The 17,143-nt window shown below is 37.0% G+C and overlaps 1 protein-coding gene across 3 annotated transcripts in view; it reads left to right on the forward strand.

The window, feature by feature from the left end:
- LOC108707234 (multiple C2 and transmembrane domain-containing protein 1) overlaps positions 1-17,143 on the forward strand; it is a 359,140-nt gene that overhangs the window by 175,716 nt on the left and 166,281 nt on the right. For all 3 annotated transcript variants that reach the window (XM_041580463.1, XM_018244369.2, XM_041580464.1), the window contains one exon: positions 6,882-6,975. In XM_041580463.1, coding sequence (XP_041436397.1) covers positions 6,882-6,975 — 94 coding nt within the window. The remainder of the gene's footprint in view (positions 1-6,881; positions 6,976-17,143) is intronic.

The following is a 17,143-nucleotide window of genomic DNA, read 5'->3' on the forward strand; positions in this document are numbered from 1 at the left end:
CAGAGGCATAGGAAAATGACAATATTACAGCTTTTTAGCCAGCTCTTGCTGTACAGAAGAACCCTACAAATTACATCGACATTATATCTTGATCCACTAATGTTAAACTGCCTAAGAAGATTACCAATGCTTTTTTTCCCTTAAAATAAAAAAGTCCTGCTAATGGGTAGCAGACCAAGAGAGATTGTGTGACCTTTTCAGAATGGGTGTGCTGAACCCTTGGTTCCCCTTGTCACAGTTTTAAATTCATAGGAGCTAGTTTGGAGAAGAAGTTGTTAGCATTCCATTTTTATTATGACATTTCACAGTCATCCGATTTAATGTCCCTTGACCGGGTTGTCCACTGTGAGACGATGGGCTTGAAATGTTATTTAGAGCATTGATAAAAGGTGAGTGCTTCTAAGATGACAGTGAGTCATAAGGCTGGTGGTGTGACATTAATTTTCTCCATAACAGAGATGAAAAAAGACGTCACAGTGACAAGCTGTCAATCAGAGTTGGCCCCTCTGTGGCTCTCAATGCCATAGGATAGGGTATTGCTTCTCTCATAATGGAGCTGAGCTGAGACTCTCTTCCTGACAGCTGCGGCAACCATACACAAAATATATTATACAGCCTTTCATTAAAAAAATAAAGAGGGCTCATCTCTGGAGCATTTCATTTCTTCCTATCTTTTGAAGGTAGAGCAAATTCATAACAAATCATACAGTAGATTCCTCTGCAATGGAATTATTTTTTAGTCCCAGGAAATTTCCCTCCCTACTTTTTGATGACATTATCCATAAATAACAAATTTCTCAGCAGAGTCAGGTATTTATGATAATTTAGCATTTATATTTACGTAATACAAAGCTTTAGGTTTATTATGGGTGCATGCTCTTTACATATGATGAAGTTAATACATATTTATTTCAATATAATGCGACAAGTGCATTCAAGGCTGCCATGTGTTCAAGATGAATTGTTGTCCCAGATGCTTGGCCGTTTATTTTTCCAGTGCATTTTCATTAAAGTTTTAGCATTTTCCCAATAAAAGTGGCTTAAGTTAAGGTGTTTAAAAATTTCAAAGGTAGAGTCATATTTTCAATAAAGGTGCTCTTATGTGCAAGAGAGGATTGTAGCATTTATACGGTCGATAAATATTTAATTTTGTATTAAATTTACTTAAAAATTGAATATATATATAAACAGCCCCTGTAGCTGAATACAGAATGCCCCAAAGTATGATATATTGTATCTGTATTTAAACGTGTAACTTGGGGGGATTTGGTAATCTTTTGATGCTTTGGAATACTATATGGATAACTCAACCCCCTTAATAGTTTGCATACAAATGTAACGTTGGAATCACACTGGGCATCTTTGATGTATTCTAAAGCCTGGGGGAGGCCTGTAAATTAGTCTATAACATATAACAGATTTACAGTTGGCTGCTAACCAAGGAGCAAATTAATCCAGATATCTACAAGGCTTGCAAGTAAATGGTGGTATTACTGAGACCGTTTATCCAGATAGATTCCTACATAAGTGTTGTTGCTTCATTGCAGCTGAAGCATGTTACCTTTCTTTTTTAGGGGTGTGTCATTGTTAGATAACATCAGTTCTTAATTTTTTTCAATGTAGTAAGTCAAGGTTTGGTTAGCAATAATAATTATTCCATTTTTTTCAAAAATAAATAATGGATTTCAGATAGGATCTCTGAGCATTAGCAAGATTGGGTATTGATATTGGGGTACAGCTTGAAGTCAGTGTTTAATTCATAGTAACATAGTTAGTTAAATTGGGTTGAAAAAAGACAAAGTCCATCAAGTTCAACCCCTCCAAATGAAAACCCAGCATCCATACACACACCCCTCCCTACTTTTAATTAAATTCTATCTACCCATACCTATACTAACTATAGAGTTTGGTATCACAATAGCCTTTGATATTATATCTGTCCAAAAAATCATCCAAACCATTCTTAAAGGCATTAACTGAATCAGCCATCACAACATCACCCGGCAGTGCATTCCACAACCTCACTGTCCTGACTGTGAAGAACCCCCTACGTTGCTTCAAATGAAAGTTCTTTTCTTCTAGTCTAAATGGGAGGCCTCTGGTACGGTGATCCACTTTATGGGTAAAAAAGGTCCCCTGCTATTTGTCTATAATGTCCTCTAATGTACTTGTAACGTGTAATCATGTCCCCTTGCAAGCGCCTTTTTTCCAGAGAAAACAACCCCAACCTTGACAGTCTACCCTCATAATTTAAGTCTTCCGTCCCTCTAACCAATTTAGTTGCACGTCTCTGCACTCTCTCCAGCTCATTTATATCCCTCTTAAGGACTGGAGTCCAAAACTGCACTGCATACTCCAGATGAGGCCTTACCAGGGCCACACGTGCCACACATTCAGAGGAACTGAGCAGGCCATTCCAATTCTTTCACTGCCTTCTCAGAAAACCCTTTCTTCGTCGACCACAGTTTGGAAAATGTCCTATTTCAGCAAAATAATGGCAAAATAATACGAACTGTTGCCACAGACCAGAAGTCAGAAGCCCTGGCCGGACAACCCCCACACAATTATTCCTTCTCTACTTTTACCATCAGAATTATGCATTGAGGCAGATAGTGTTCTCCTGGCATTTGCCAAATTCAGACTTTTCCATCAAACCATGGTAAATTTTAATTTATCATTCTAGAGGACATATTTCTTCTGCTTCAGATTTTGCCTCTTATGACCCATACAAATTCCACACTCCCTATAAAAAGTTCATGTGAGACATCTGGAAACAGTTTTAGAACTCAGCAGTGAGTGTTCCAACTGAGGACACATTTTAGATGGGGTGTCTGGATACTTTTGGCCGTAGTGTATATTGCTAAAGGTGATCTATCTACACGTTAAATGCTTAGCATTGATCTTTGTTTCCTTTGGGGCAGTCTTCATTTCAGAGCCACCATTTCTAGGAAGAAAGCTTGAGTATCCAGCTGTAGTCAGTGTATGGCACAAAGAGGTTTACCTTGAGGTTTTGTGAATTTTAGTTTTTTTCTAGAGTTTTGTAACTGTGATTCTCCTGCATCATCATGTGGGCATTACTGTATCTATAAAGGACAATGTTTGTGGGGTTAAGTCCACATGAAATGAGAAGTATAACAATTTGTAACCATTTGAATTAAACACAATGCAAAATTACAGACACCCAAGAAAGTAGTGAAAGTACATAAGCTTTGCAGAGCGAATTTCTGGAAATTGTATTTATATGACCCTTTCCATGCAACAGCTAATCTTTAATGCAGTCCGTGCACTGAACATGATCAAATGAGCAAGCAATAAAGAGTTAGCACATGTTATGTGTTGCATTGGTTTATATTAGCATGTAATCCCAACAAGGAGAGCTATATTAGTGATTGGTTGGGAAATAACATGCAAAACAATGTAATCTTAAAGAAAGCAGAATGTGAATACAAAAATAGAGATTAGAGGTTCTGGTTACTTTAAAAATGAATGCAATGCAGTTCACCAAATCTTCAGCTGGAAGACCATGATAAATATTTAATATGTGATACATTTGGATATGTATATATTCTCTAAAGCCTGAAATGGCCACGTTTGAGTTCAAGAATATAGTTAATGAGAAGAGACTTTTGTGCTGTCCTACAATCTCCCTGAGTACTTACAGACTGAAACATCAAAGCATTTAGAACAGCAAAGCGGTTCAGATCCAGGTCATTCCTCTGAACATGAACAAGCTGCTGTACCAGGCAGAACAATCTATTTGCACTGGAGACTGTGCCTTGTATAAATAGTGCTGAAACAAGAAGAAAGTTAGCAAGTACAGTAATTGCAACATATAACCACAATTATTTGCTGTAGTTGTCCTTCTGTTTATTTGTGTGTGTGCGGCTCTGAAGCATTTATCCTTAGGTCTTATTTGTATCATGAAATGTCTGTCTATTATCAGCTGTAGCAGATATAATTCAAAGTTATTATTAAAGGTCTCTTATGAAATTCTTACATTTGCCTGGACATAGTAGGGTTTATTTAATTCGGTCTTATTTTTTCTCAACTGACCATCTGCAGGATCCAATGGTTTCCAGCCCTTTCCTTTCTATAATGGGCTCCAGCCCATTCCTTTCTATAAAATACCCAAAGGGCAGATCAACATCATGCCTGGAATTCAGGCTTGTACTGGCCATCAGAGCTACTGTGAAAATTTCCATTTTGCCTGGTTTAGCTACATTTATTTATATACCTGCACCGCCCCCTTGCCTCATGACACAAGTGATGGGCAGGTTTGGTATATAAAAGATCACAGCATATAAATTCTGACCCAATCTGAGTCTGGAGAGGGTGGGTGGGTTAGGAAGTAGGACTGCAGGGGGAGACAGTTCTGGTAGACCCCAGGTACACAGTTAAATTCTGCTGGCATTTACTAGAACTGATAAACTGGTGAAAGAGATATAATTGGAAGAAAAATAAATGCAGACTCTTAGAACTAGCTAGCAGACAGAAAATGTTAGGTATTTTGCCTAATCAGTGCTGTTTCTAGCCTTTTGGTATAGCGACAACAAATTCTCAAACCATTAGCCTGTTTAATGCCTTGTCATGAGAATTTTCGCAAATTCGCCGCAAATTCGTGCCTGGCGAATAAATTCGCCCATCACTACTCAGAGTTACTGTTTGTATAGAATAACATCCATCCAGGATGAAAATGAATAGATCATTTAACATAAAGTATCCAAAAATAATATATATATATATATATATATATATATATATATATATATATATATATATATTTAGAATACTTTTGATAAGTAAATTATCTAAAGCAGAGTATTTGAAAAGATGAAAGATCTTACACCCAAAGTTACCATGTCAGCGGTGCAATTATTACCACCCTGTAACTCTTAATAGACATTCAGAGGCATAAACCATTAGAAGCCATAAAAATAAATTCCAAAGGCTTTTTAAAAAAATTTCTTCTCTTAACCACCTACAAGTGGTATGTGAAATAAACAAATATTGAGAGTTAATAGACCTGACAAAACTAGAATCCATGATTGCACCTTATTTATTATTAAAAAAACACAATTTAATTGGATAAACTCGATAAAATTGAGCAAAAACCCAAATCATATGCTTTTTCTCCTGAATCACTCGATTTTTTCGGGCTTTTTCCCAAAGAGCCAGAATTTTTCATATTTTTGCCTGAAAAATCTGAAATAGTCAGATTTTCGGGCTAATTCCAGAGCAGACCACAGAAACTTCCAAATAGGATAGGGACCTCTCTCATTGACTTATATAGAACCTCTTCTGAGATGCAGGATTTTCAGATTCAGTCTTTTTCCATCCTCTTGGTATAATAAGGCTCGAAAAATCTGAGGTTTTTTTTCCCCAAAAAATTTGATTTTATAGGAAAAAAAACATGCACCCTAAACATCAGAAAGGCCTATCAACGTGTTCCTACATCTATGCTGCATTGTACATGTCAGAGGTTTGCAGTAGGAAGATATCATTGTCAATGATGTTTTAGCACCTCCACTGCTCCTAAATTTTTGGCAGGCTTTTTAACCATGATGGCACATTTAAAAATACATTGATTATAGCAGTCTATTCCTATAATGGTCCAGCAAGTGGTTTCCTGCAATTGTTGGCTGCTGAGATTAGGAATGTTTTCATCTGAAGGAGTTGTCTCCTTGACTCCTAGATTTAAGCCCCCTAGTAGATGTGTGCTCTTCAGATACATTTTTATCATTGGCAATTGGCTTGAGCTGTCGCCAGGACAGATGTGTCTGGCCCTAGCTGCATATTCAGTCATACAGTAGCTAACATTAAATAAATAATTCAGACAATACAACCATAGTGGCCTTCCTCCAATGGGAGGAACAAGCAGTTGATTCCTATAATAAAGCAATTCCAAATGGAGCTGATCTTAAATGCATGTGCAGCTTTTTTTGTAAGTGAGGACAGACACACCAACTTCTGTGTGAACAATAACTTGGTTGCTTTATTGAATATAGAATATAGAACACTTCAGCATAACGTGTCTGCAACAGGAACTTTCATAGAGAGCATACACAGGAAGAGGAAGAAGAAAATCATATAGGGTTTGAGGTCAAACATGACATCACATTGCTAAGCAACAACCTACATTAAGTAAGATGCACTGGAACAATCTATGTCTGTTGTATTCCATTAGTCTCTTGCTCTGCTTCTGATTTAGTAAATGTTGCAATAAGTGAAGGAGGGTGGTGCTGAAGTGATCGTTCCCATTCTGTCTAGGAAGGCCATGGTTCCTTATCTGAATATGTTCATAAAAGATCCCACACTGCACCCTGATACTGGAACAGAAGCTGTTTGTTCACCCAGATCCAAACCACCTCCCAATTGGCAGCTTTATCTACATTTTCAGACAAAAGATAGTCTATGCATCCTTTGGTAATCAGGTTTTCATGACTGATATCAGAGTCCCTCCAGACAGTAGTCTATCCTCTTCTTAGTTCTTCAGATGTTTGTGGATTCTCCTTTTGAACCTCTACATTTAATTTTTGTGTGGTGTATATAAGATTGAATTTCAGCCACAGCTTTGACATTGACACAAATTATACTTTTCAGTGCCAGTAATGTCATGATATATATTTGTCAGACAAGGTTCTCTCCAAAGGGCATATCTATTAAGGGGGGTTTAGAACTAATAATTACAAAATTCTCCAAAAAGTAGAGTGTTGTTTTACTATACTTGTAGTATATACCTCTACGTATAATGTGCCTTTATAGTTTATCTGTAATAAAAGAATGGTCTGTTTTATCCCATATATTTTATTCTTATGGCTACTGATTTTCCATATACCCTATAGTTAAAGCTTGTTTCCTGTTTTTGTTTTGTTTTTTTGCAGAGTCTTATGAGATCATTTACCAACCTTGAAGATGTTGGTCTCATACAAGTTAAGGTCATCAGAGCTGAAGGTTTGATGGCAGCTGATGTCACAGGCAAGTAATTGTGTGTATAAAGGACAAAATATCCTGGTGTGATCTGTGTTTATATATTTATACATTTTATGTACATTGTATACAGTATGTCAGTAAGTTTCACAATGTGTCCCAATGTGTGCTGATTGGAGGAGACTCCTTGCTCTCCTCCAATCAGTGATGAAGTTTTTCAGAAATGGCTACACTCTATTCTATAATCAGCAGTTCATTTCTAAATTGTATAACCATGGCAATCAGTTTCTTTAGAACTCCTTGATTTTCATTAGATAAATGTGGCAAACATATTAATCTCCAGTCAAGGCACTACTGCCCACTAGAAAATAAATTTATAATCATCATGTGGACTCTTTTTGCTGTTTACGCTTAAATGGACAAATTACCTTTTTACTTTTATGCTTTTGGCATGACAAGTTAAATATGTACTGTATTTTTACAATCTATTTAAACATGGTCAAAACACCGTGCATTACAGAAAATGTGAAGATGTTAATATCTAATAACATGCTATGAGACAGTGGTGCTAGCCATTATGCCACCAGCTATCTTGGTCCCTATGGGACTTGAATTTTTAAAAGCTGTCTATCCCAGGTAGTGTATATAAGAAAGATCCTCCTATGAACTTTATTGTTTATAAGACGGTCTCCCTAGTTTAATGGTCCATATAGGCACCTAAATGAAAATTAATTCATTGGTTGTCTAATATGACTGGTTATTTTTTAGAGTCTATACCACTGCTACAAGTATATTCTCTCATTTAGACAAGGTCTATAGTATTGAAAAGGAAATCTAATGCACATCCTACTTCACTGGAGGTATCTGCATAAGGTGGAACCTTGGCTTAAGCTGGCCATAGACGCAACGATCCGATCGTACGAATCGTGGATTCGTACGATTTTCGGACCATGTGTGTAGAGTCCAGACATTTTTCGTCCGGCGGAGATCGGTCGTTTAGTCGATCGGACAGGTTAGAAAAATTCTGTCGCCTGCCGATAATATCTCTGCGTGTATTGCCGATCATACCATTTTCAGTGGGAGACTGTCACTAGCTTTGGTCGGACATAACTATCGTACGATTGCTGTCAGAGGTAGTACATTGGCTGGTCTGTTCTTTTACTACTTTATTTGAACGAAATGGTAAGACTTTGATCTGAATGGTTAGTGGTGGGTCGGGAGATGGGAAAGTCCAATCATACGTTGATTCTTATGATCGGATCTTTACGTCTATGGCCAGTTTAAGGCTACAACTACTGTCAATATCAATACTGAGGTTTTAAAATCCATTTCAACCTCCATAAGCAAAAGTGTTATCTGCTTTGGTATCAAAAGTCCTTTATGTGGCAGTTGGGATTTTATATTAGTAAACTTTATTAATTTCACAGCTAAGATAAGACTTTGCATTGTCCACCTGACCTCTCAAATGTAACTTAAAGATCCATCAAGTGCCCTGCCAAATTTTATTTTAATAAGAAGAGAAAGAATCTGGAAATATATTGGCAACTTCTTATACTGCATTTAGTATTAAGGCATACAACTCAATCAGCTAAATCCAGCAAAATAAAACAAACCATACAATAATATGGAAACTCTTCCAGAAATTGTATGAAAATTCGTATTAACATGTAGTAAAACAGCAGCTTCGTTAGCAGGGCTAAATTACACCCGGTTTGACAGCCTGCTTAAAAACAGCCTGTTTTGCTGTCTATGTGCTTTAATTAAGATATGCTCAGTTCTAGGTCCTTTGCCCCCCACCTGCTGTGCCACAGACTGGCGATCAGACACTTTCGTATCGTCCAGCCCATGACTTTGACCTTCTGAGCAGTCCAGCATTCCCTGGGGAACCGTTCAGCTCATGAGTTCTGATTTTACACTTCCAGGATGCTTCAGCTCTTTTAACAATGACAGTCAGGGAGACAAAGGCCTTTAAAGCAGGCCACATGGGGACTTGTTTAAATTGGAAACTAGAGAGGAGTCAAGGAACAAGGTTATGGGCTACAGAACAGTGCTTTTAATAAAGAGCTCACAGCTCTGGTTCAGTGCAAAAGGGTCTGCTTCAATTCAATTAATTGAGCCATTTATCTGAATCATCTCACACCTCAATTTTCTCAAAGAGTTCTTCCTAAATATCTGTTTAAAAATGTAATGAATATAATGCAATGAAACATAGACATTAAATATTTATTTCACATATATCTTGCATTCATTAGCATTTAATTTACATATTGCTTATATTGTATTCATACTTGTAACATATTTGTTAGTACTCATGTTTATAAAAATGAAGAACTTTATACAGTATATGGGACAGATTTATCAAATGTCAGACTTCAGAATCCTGAAGAATTCCCAGCAGTGTGATAGGAAAATGGAAATTTGAAATCTGAAAATATGAATTTACGTAAATATGCCTCATACCCTATTTAGAATTATGAAATGCTTAATACAAATACCTTTCCTGGATCCTTACAGGATTCATACCAATCAACCCTGTTCAACTCTTTATTTTATGATTCCTTCCTTCCTTATATGTGTGACAGATGGATGACCCCTTAGACCTTGTACTTTAGTCCTTACTCATGGGATGCATGGTATCTTAAAGTCTCTACACTAGCCTTACATTTCATCTCACTTGTGTCTTGTAGTAATAAAACGCCTTACTAAAACCCTATTCCTCAGACTCTTAGGGGGTTATTTATCAAAATCCGTTTTTTTCTCACCAAACGGTGAAATTTTTGAATCTGACACCTGAAACCACGAAATTTTCCGATTATTGAATGAAACCCAAAGCAGATCAGGATATATTCAAAATGTGTAATAATTGTGTTTTTTTCCCTTTGCCCAGACCAATACTTTAATAAAAAAAATCCCTTTGATGTAGAAATTTGAAGGGGACTGATCTCTGAGACTCCCTTCAAATACCAACGTGTATATTTAGCCAAAAGGCAGAGAACTTGTCTGCACAGGTTTAACCAATTCTACCACAAACATTTAGGGCTATTAAGGTCCAAGACTATGCTATATGGTGATGGGGGTATGAAGGCATAATATCTGTTGGACAGTGGACTTTTTTAGTGCATAAAGTAAATTGGTAAAGCCAGAGTTTCTTTCAGCTTCCATATTACCCTTCCATATTACGCTAGCAACCTTGATTTAAATAATGGACTGGAATATGAACAGAAGAGGAGGGTCTGAATAGAAACATGAGTAATTAAAAGTAGAAATAACAATACATTTGTAGCCTTACAGACCATTTGTTTTTAAGATTGGGTCAGTGACCACCCACATAATCAGATTCCTAAGAAAAAAATTAAAGCCAATTTAAAAGTTGTTTACAGTTAGCCATTCTATAAAATATGAAAAATGAACTAAAAGGTGAACCACCCCTTTAATAAAGATGTAGGTCTAATAAGTCATTTGCTTGCATTTTCAGAATTCCAGATTATCCACTAGGATGGAAAAGCAACTGAACTTCCATCATAACTTAAAGAACCATTAGTTCTCTATCTTTTCAGCTATAGAAAAGCTGTACAGTTTGTGGCTGTGGTCAGATGTATTTTAATACCTATATGGAAAATAAATTCCACTAGTTTCCTGTGAAAGTAACTTCACCCCATATTCTTTCATCATGACATGGAGACAAATCGAATTCTTCACTAGTAGGGATGTAGCGAACCGCCGAGTATGTGTTCGCGAACGCCGTTCGCGAACACCGGCAAAAAATGCGAACAGTTCGCGAACTGTTCGCGAACTTCGAACATCCGAAAATCGTTCGATTCGAACGATCGTAGGATTTTTAATCGTTCGATCGAACGATTTTCGTTCGAATCGAACGAAAATCGTTCGATTTTAGCGATCGAATGGTCGAATGGTCGAACGATTTGGACGCGAACGCCTATTGGCGAACGTCGCACGACGTTCGCGAACTTGCGGCGGACGCGAACAGCCGATGTTTGCGCGAACAAGTTCGCCGCAGAACAGTTCGCTACATCCCTATTCACTAGCGGCTCATACAAGTGAGGTCTTGCTCCATAGTGTAACAGACACAGCTAAAACCCTTATCTTTTCCCTGACTGCTTTGAATTCCTCTATGCTGGAGCACTTTAGCTGTAACTCACATTTTATTTTAGTCATCTCTGGCATTGTCATATCTGGTGGCACACTGAGTGTATATCTGTGTAGGTGCTAAGGAGAGCATGTTGCCAGCATCACATCACTGTCTTATCCGTTCCTTCAAAGCTTTTTATCTTCTCAGCTTCTGTAGGTCAGATTTTCGGTATTTAATCGTTCCACAAACATAGGAAATGCCAATCAAATTCTTATACTGGGAATAGCTGACATTGAGAATGTGAACTTCGGGGGTTCACAATACCATACAGAATGTTTGTAAGCAAAGATTGCTATCTTTAAACATTCTGAAACACGGAAAGATAAACTAGGAAAGCATAGAAATATCTATAATATGTATTGGGTTTTATTTTAATTATTGCATTGCATTAAAAGTTTAAATTAAATGGAAAAATGTTAATCTGTCTGCATAAGTACTTTGTTTTATTTATACAAAAAAAATCTACTGTTAGATTTATGCTCATGTTTTGCCTAGACATTTATCTAACACAAAGGGAATATTGATATTAGAATTGTGGTCTGTTGGCCTAAAGGACATAGGTTTTAGCCTATAGAAAATATTTCAAATCAAAGGGAGACATTTATGGAACAAATGCAAAAAGGAACCACAAAAGAGGTGTTCATAAGTCCTCATGGAATTATAAAAGAAATGGCAACTTACAATCAATAGGTTCAGTTTTGTGTCATAGCATGAGTGCCTCTTCCCTATAAAGTGTTGTGTATGCATTTTTAGACAAAGATGTGTACACTCTAATAGAAGGTTAAACACTAACAAAATGACCATTATGCTCAAATAATTGTCTGTTCCATTATGATTAATACAGAGATAAGCCTGCTATGCCATACTAACTATAAGCAATTTTAGGTGCCTGTTCCTTCTAATTCTGTGTCCGGAGTTTCCATTATATACACTTATCTGGCCACTCATCCTAATTATATCAGAAACCAATTATCTTAAATCTCCTTAATGGTAGACCATGCCTTTTGATGTCATCTTAGAAGTTTTGCAGTTGATTGTGGCCAGAAAAACTTAGAACAATAGTTAGGTTGTGTCCTGGAAAGGTTCAGGATGGCAGTGAGATTTAAACTTCAATGTCATTTACCTTAGACATAATTTAATGACAACTGGGCAGAAAAATTGGTAGTCCCACCATAAATAATAAGAGAACACACAATGATCTGTTCAGCTATCACTCTCATCTATGCCCATCAAGCACTAAAATCCCAACACCTTCTTTCACAATCTAACACACAAAGATCAATTGACAAACTTTAATGCCAAATAAAACAAGCCTTTAATTGTCTGGGTCAAAGCAACATTTAAAGAGAAAGCAAATTAAATAACCTGTGAATTACCAACCTATGGAGTTAATAATTGTCTCTTGCTCTTTCTGCCTACACTATTAGGGTTAGTTCACACGAGGAGATTCCAGGGGATTCGGGGAGATTTTGTTGCCTGGCGACTAATCGCCTCTACTAGGTGACAATCTCCCCGAAATGCCTCTACATGTCTTCCCATCCGCTATAATGAAAAGTCGCCTGCGCTAAAGCACACACGGCGCTTTGTTTTCTGAAGTCGCCCAAAGTTTACTTGTGAGGCAACTTTGGGCGACTTCTGAAAATGCAGCACCGCTTGTGCTTTATCGCAGGTGACTTTTTATTATAGCGGATGGGAAGACATGCGGAAGCAGTTCGGGGAGATTGTCGCCTAGAAGAAGAGGTAATTAGTCGCCAGGCGACAAAATCTCCCCGAATCTCCTCGTGTGAACTAACCCTTAAGGTGAAGACACAAAGAGCTACTAGTAGCAGCTACTTGTTGTCACTGCTGCAAAATAGACAAAAGTGATAATTGGCTTTGCTAATACACTACGGGGGGTATTTACTAAAACTCGACTTTTTCTCACTATGATTAAAAATAATTAACCAAACTCCCAAACCCGAATCCCTTGAATTTTTGAATCGTACAACGTTTTCAAATTGTTGCCTGGGAAAATCAACCATATTGAATTGTTGCCTCGAGAACTTGAATTTATCGAAAAAAAACCAGCGTCAAACAGCCCAAAACTATTGAGAATGTACAAACATATTCCAGTTGCTCTTGATTTATAAATGATTTTGACAGGTTTTAGCTGGAGCTGAGTTAGTCAGTAACTTTAAGGGGGCCACATGGGACATAACTGTTCTGTGAATTTGCAATTGATCCTTAGCATGAAGCTCAGATTCAAAAGCAAACAGTTATGACCCATGTGCCCCCCCCTCAAGTCACTAATTGGTTACTGCCTGGTAACCAATCAGTGGAAACCAAGAGAGCTGCAAAGCAGGAAGTAGTGTTCTGGCTATTATGTTAGACATCCAGTCACTCCAGCCTTTATACATTACATTTGTGGCTAACTATATTGAGAACATTTTTTATTTTGCACAGTCTATCTATTTACCCAGTTGTTATTTTTACACTGAACTGTTCCTCTAAGGTAACATCCATCAAAGTTAAATACGGGTCTTTTTCATTGTAGCACCAGTAATTTATGGTTTTTATTCACACAGAAACGTTTAATGCTAGTGGCACTTCCGTAAACTGGCTGTTGACTGACTTTTTTTCAACATTTTTATTTATGTGCCAGCCAATCGCTGCTTTTTTTAGTTTGACTCACAGTGAGATACCATGTAGAGTAGACATGAAAAGCGAGCAAGTTATATAGGTGTGAATTCATTATCTAGAAACCCGTTTTCTAGGAAGCTCCGAATTACTGAAAGACCATATCCCATAATCTCCATTTTATCTAAATAATCCAAAATAATCCAAATCATTGCCTTTTTTCTTTAATAATCAAATAATACCTTGTACTTGATCAAAACTAAGATATAATTAATACTTGTTGGAAGCAAAACCAGACTATTGGGTTTATTTAACCTTATTGGTTTTATGGGGAGGCACATTTATCAAAATTCAAATTTCGAATTCATGTGAGTTTTTTTTTCAACATGAATTAGATTTTACTCTAAATCCAATAGGGGAAATGTATTAAAGAAATTGAATATTTCAAACTCGGATGAATTTTACCGACTTGAAAACTCGAATCTAATTTGATTTGAATTCAACCAAACTCGATTAAATTCTCGACCAAATTCTCCAAAAAAAAAAATTTAATGTCAGGAAGGCTCCAAACATCTCAAAATTGGTCACTGAACCTCTACCATTGACTTATAAAGTAATTCGGCAGGTTTTAGGTGGCAAATAGTCAAATTCGAATTCTTAAAGGCCCAGAGTGTGATAAATTTTCCCCTTAATGTTGATATGATTTTTAATTAGACGTAAAGTCTGAAGATTCCAATTACAGAAAGATCTGTTATCCGCACATGCTTATTACATGTTCATGCTTTTTTACTTACATGAAACATCTTAATTTTCGGTAGTCTTGTGAATTCCATGTTGTTCCTCTGCATTTTAATTATATTTCAGTGTATATTATATTTTCATAATTATCAATCAGTGTAAAATAGATGACTGTCTGGAAGAATAAAGAATTCTATTGTTTACATACGAGGCAGAGGCTTTAACTAGATGAATGTGCTACATAAGGATATCGACTAATTCTTAGCAAGATCTTATTCGTAAAATGGTGCACCCTTGCCCAGGAAATTATATAGTTAAATCTGTTTGGTGCTTCAAAATGTTTTTTAAATATGAAATTAGTGACATGATAAGCAGCCATCTATTATTTTAGGCCAACTTTTGAGTGTTAGATATTAATGATATTCTAAACATACTATAGGGGTCATTTATGTTCACAAGTTCAGTGAGATAAGTGCAATTTTGAAAATCACCCTGTTTTATTCTCCAGAATGCAGTACTTTCCCACAGAATTTCAGCCTTGTTGCAGCTTTGTGATGCAATTGTGGGCAATGTGTTTGCCAAGTTTAGTTGACACCATTACCAATATTTGGTGCAAGAGTAGAGTATGCAAAAGTGATTTCTGACCAGGGGCACATACTTATACCGCGTAGGGGCCGATTCACTAACTTCGAGTGAAGGATTCGAAGTAAAAAAAAAGTTTTTTTTGGGCTACTTCGACCATCAAATGGGCTACTTCGACCTTCGACTACGACTACGATTTCGAATCGAAGGATTCGTAGTAAAAATCGTTCGACTATTCGACCATTCGATAGTCGAAGTACTGTCTCTTTAAAAAAAACTTCGACCCCCTAGTTCGCCATCTAAAAGCTACCGAACTCAATGTTAGCCTATGGGGAAGGTCCCCATAGGCTTTCCTAACTTTTTTTGATCGAAGGATATTCCTTCGATCGTTGGATTAAAACCCTTTGAATCGTTCGATTCGAAGGATTTTATCGTTCGATCGAAGGAATTATCCTTGGATCGTTCCATCAAACTATCTGCGCTAAATCCGTCGACTTCGATATTCGAAGTCGAAGGATTTTAATTCCTAGTCGAATATCGAGGGTTAATTAACCCTCGATATTCGACCCTTAGTGAATCGGCCCCACAGTGTTTCTGCAGTTCTAAATAACTGCTTCAAATGCAATATATATATATAGTCAAATACAAGAGTCCTCTGCACTCAACCCATTATCAATATATTTAAGACAGCGACATTTTGTGCATACTGCTACTGAAAAATGCCTTACCCTTTAAACAAAACAGGGATTGTTTGTCCATATATTGCAATATATTTAAGCTGGCCAACTACGTCAAAGTCATCCCATATCTGGCCAGTCCTATGCTCAATTTCATCTGATTCATTAAGAATTCTATTGCTTCATTATACATTTTACAAAGGGACTTGGTTTTACCTGCAACTTAACTTGCTGCTTTCAAAGTAAACCTCCCAAACTTGGCTGCCCTTTTATTAGACACCAGTGGGATCACCTGACTATAGCTGGGAAGGGTGGGAGCTACAACATGGAGCTGGTCACTGCTCCTGTATAAACTATAACAAACAAGGGAAAGTTGTGCTCACCACTATTTTTTAAAACCATTAGGCGGGGGTGCAATGAGGCTGTGACCACAAAATACATATAGTCAAATACAAGAGTCCGCTGCACTCAACCCATTATCAATATATTTAAGACAGCGACATTTTGTGCATACTGCTACTAAAAAATGCCTTACCCTTTAAACAAAACAGGGATTGTTTGTCCATATATTGCAATATATTTAAGCTGGCCAACTACGTCAAAGTCATCCCATATCTGGCCAGTCCTACGCTCAATTTCATCTGATTCATTAAGAATTCTATTGCTTCATTATACATTTTACAAAGGGACTTGATTTTACCTGCAACTTAACTTGCTGCTTTCAAAGTAAACCTCCATACTTGGCTGCCCTTTTATTAGACACCAGTGGGATCACCTGACTATAGCTGGGAAGGGTGGGAGCTACAACATGGAGCTGGTCACTGCTCCTGTATAAACTGTAACAAACAAGGGAAAGTTGTGCTCACCACTATTTTTTAAAACCATTAGGCGGGGGTGCAATGAGGCTGTGACCACAATATATATATATATATACTCATATATATACTCATATACTCATATATATATATATACTCATTCTGCACTTACACTACATCAAACACGTGTTGTCATGAATCAGCCATTAACACAAGCACTCAAGTACTAATTTTCATTGAGAAAAACGTGTATGTGCAATTTTTTTTTAGATCTCTTAAACACATTTAAAAAAATAATCATTCACCACTTCTTTAAATGCCAGTTATAAATGTTAAAGGATTTTGTAAAGGTTTGAAGGAATGAATTGGTCACAAAGCCCACCAGCTCCACTGGAAATGTATCGGCATCAATGGTTTAATAACTGAGGCTTGACAGACGATACTGTGATACTGAAACTGACGTTTGTTAGGCAATTAGGGTTGGAAATGTAAGGCAAATCCAACAGGACATTAGAAAGGTCCACAACATCTAGATAACTATGTTCATCTCAGAGCTTTAATGATAAGGAGCACAAGGGTGCAATTAGTGAGAAAGGATAGAAACATGCTGGGAGATGATTAATTAGGATAATTTTTGT

Source organism: Xenopus laevis, chromosome 1S (genome assembly GCF_017654675.1).
Source record: "Xenopus laevis strain J_2021 chromosome 1S, Xenopus_laevis_v10.1, whole genome shotgun sequence".
NCBI lineage: Eukaryota > Metazoa > Chordata > Amphibia > Anura > Pipidae > Xenopus > Xenopus laevis.